The sequence below is a fragment of the Myotis brandtii genome, unplaced genomic scaffold, assembly GCF_000412655.1.
Source record: "Myotis brandtii unplaced genomic scaffold, ASM41265v1 scaffold237, whole genome shotgun sequence".
Taxonomy (NCBI): Eukaryota; Metazoa; Chordata; class Mammalia; order Chiroptera; family Vespertilionidae; genus Myotis; species Myotis brandtii.
The window spans coordinates 3,044,268-3,046,196 of record NW_005358943.1 but is presented as its reverse complement, the minus strand read 5'-3'; the positions used below and the strand labels follow the sequence as shown (position 1 = coordinate 3,046,196).

The 1,929-nt window shown below is 37.7% G+C and overlaps 1 protein-coding gene across 1 annotated transcript in view; it reads right to left on the bottom strand.

Moving 5' to 3' along the window:
• Positions 1-299: 299 nt before the first annotated feature.
• Positions 300-1,929, bottom strand: part of SLC15A5 (solute carrier family 15, member 5) — an 80,754-nt gene continuing 79,124 nt past the window's right edge. Inside the window, exon 9 of the mRNA XM_005866772.2 lies at positions 300-460. Coding sequence (XP_005866834.1) covers positions 313-460 — 148 coding nt within the window. The 3' untranslated portion in view covers positions 300-312. The remainder of the gene's footprint in view (positions 461-1,929) is intronic.

Genomic DNA, 1,929 nt, shown 5'->3' with positions numbered 1-1,929 from the left:
CAAAAAATACCACATATGTTGCTTTTAATGGCTGAACCATTGTAAAAAGTTGTGAAATATTATGATGTATGGGAAACTGTCATTTTGTTGTTGTATTCACTTAGACTTTGAAATTACTGTATTCTAATGGATAGCATATGAATGCAAAATCATACTAATTTATTAGAGTCATAATTAGTCTTTGTAAATGTACACAAATAGTATTCATAAAGGCATTCCATACATATCAGCTCAAACTAAAATGCATAAAGTGTTCAGCTGAGGAAAACAATGAATACTTTGCTCATAAGACAGGTGGAGTCAAATATAGTTTCATAGGGCTGTCTCCCAGAGATCAATACTGGAAGAAAATTCCCGTGTACTCCCATAAAATTTCAGAGACTTTTCATGGAGGAGAAGTGTTTCTTCAAGATGACTTCCACTGATGTTCCGGGCATTAAAATGATTTAGATTACAATATCTAAAAAAGAAAAAAAGAAGGCTTTTTTTAGGACCAGATGTAGATGACTTGATAAATCATTTGGGTTCCTCCTGTGCTTGTGTACCTTTTATTACGGGGCCATAGATACTGGCACAACAGTGATGATTATTTAAGAGCACTGCTCACCAAAAAGTCTTTTATAACCAAGGAAAGGAGGTTTAGTGCATATGAAGGTGTCTCATAAGGACCTTTAGGTGGCGCTCTTTCACAACATGCAGTGAGTCTGACAGTGAGAAAGTGAAGTGTGAAACCCTGTCACCTTTACAGATTTGGAGGCAGCCAGGTTGACGAGAAAGGTTCATCAGATGCACTGGGGATTTGTAAAGTTGGTGATGAGACTATGTGGAAAACATCATTGTTGAAGAAGAAATCCATGAATATATTTCTAGAATGTGTGCCTTCTTCCTTGATCCAAGAAAGACCTGGCTTTCCTGAGTGTCTTCAAAGTGCCAAGTACCATGCTCAGGTACTAGCTATACTCACCCCAACTTACTGAATTTTCACGACAGCCCTGGAAAGATGGAATCATCCCATTTCACAGGTATGGAAACTGAGGTTCTAAGAGGTGAGATAACTTGCTTAAGGTTCATATGAATAGTAGTTGGCAGAGTCTGGATTTGGAATCAGAACTCATTACTACTTGGAGTCATGGCCTTTTCCTTCTATGTCATGCTGCCTCTAAAGACAAACTATTTTCTTAAACACTTTTGAGTAAGCCTCAGGAGGATAGGAATCTAAGACTGCTTTATTCACTGCTTTTTCCTAGTGCCTTGACCAGTGCCTGGTACATAGCAAATGCCCGATATATATTTATTGAATAAATAAGTGAATATGGATTATAAGTCCAATTTTATCAAGAACATATAAATTTCTGGGATCAGACATCTATTTTTCGACTTGTGAAGTTTTCCAAAGCTGATTTCACCTTCTTTTCCTTCCTAATATGTTGTTAAAAATAACTGTAAGAGAAGAATATTCATAGTCATTTATATCTGACTTATGTCACTTTCAATTGTTATAGGTTATACACAAAAGATCACTGGCATCATTGACAAAATAAGTGCAGTAATAGATATAAACTTAATAAGATATGTTTACAACATCTACACTAATAAAAGAGAAACATGGTAATTGGTGTACGACCGCTACCCTTTTCATTGGCTAATCAGTGAGTATATGCAAATTAACTGTCAGCCAAGATGTCGGCCGGCAGCCAGGCACTGAAGCGAGCACGAGGCTTGCTTGCTGCAGACTCCAATGTTCCCTGCCTCACTTGCCAGCCTCTCATCTGCAACTCTAAGCAACTATATACTATGTTGCAAATAAGAAGGTAAACAAACCCCCAGAAAACAGCCGGACTGAAACCCAGCCGGACCGAAACATTGTATCCATGTTTTCAGCAGCGAGGCCTCAGAGCTAAAGCTGGCCCAGAATAAAAAAAAAGAAAA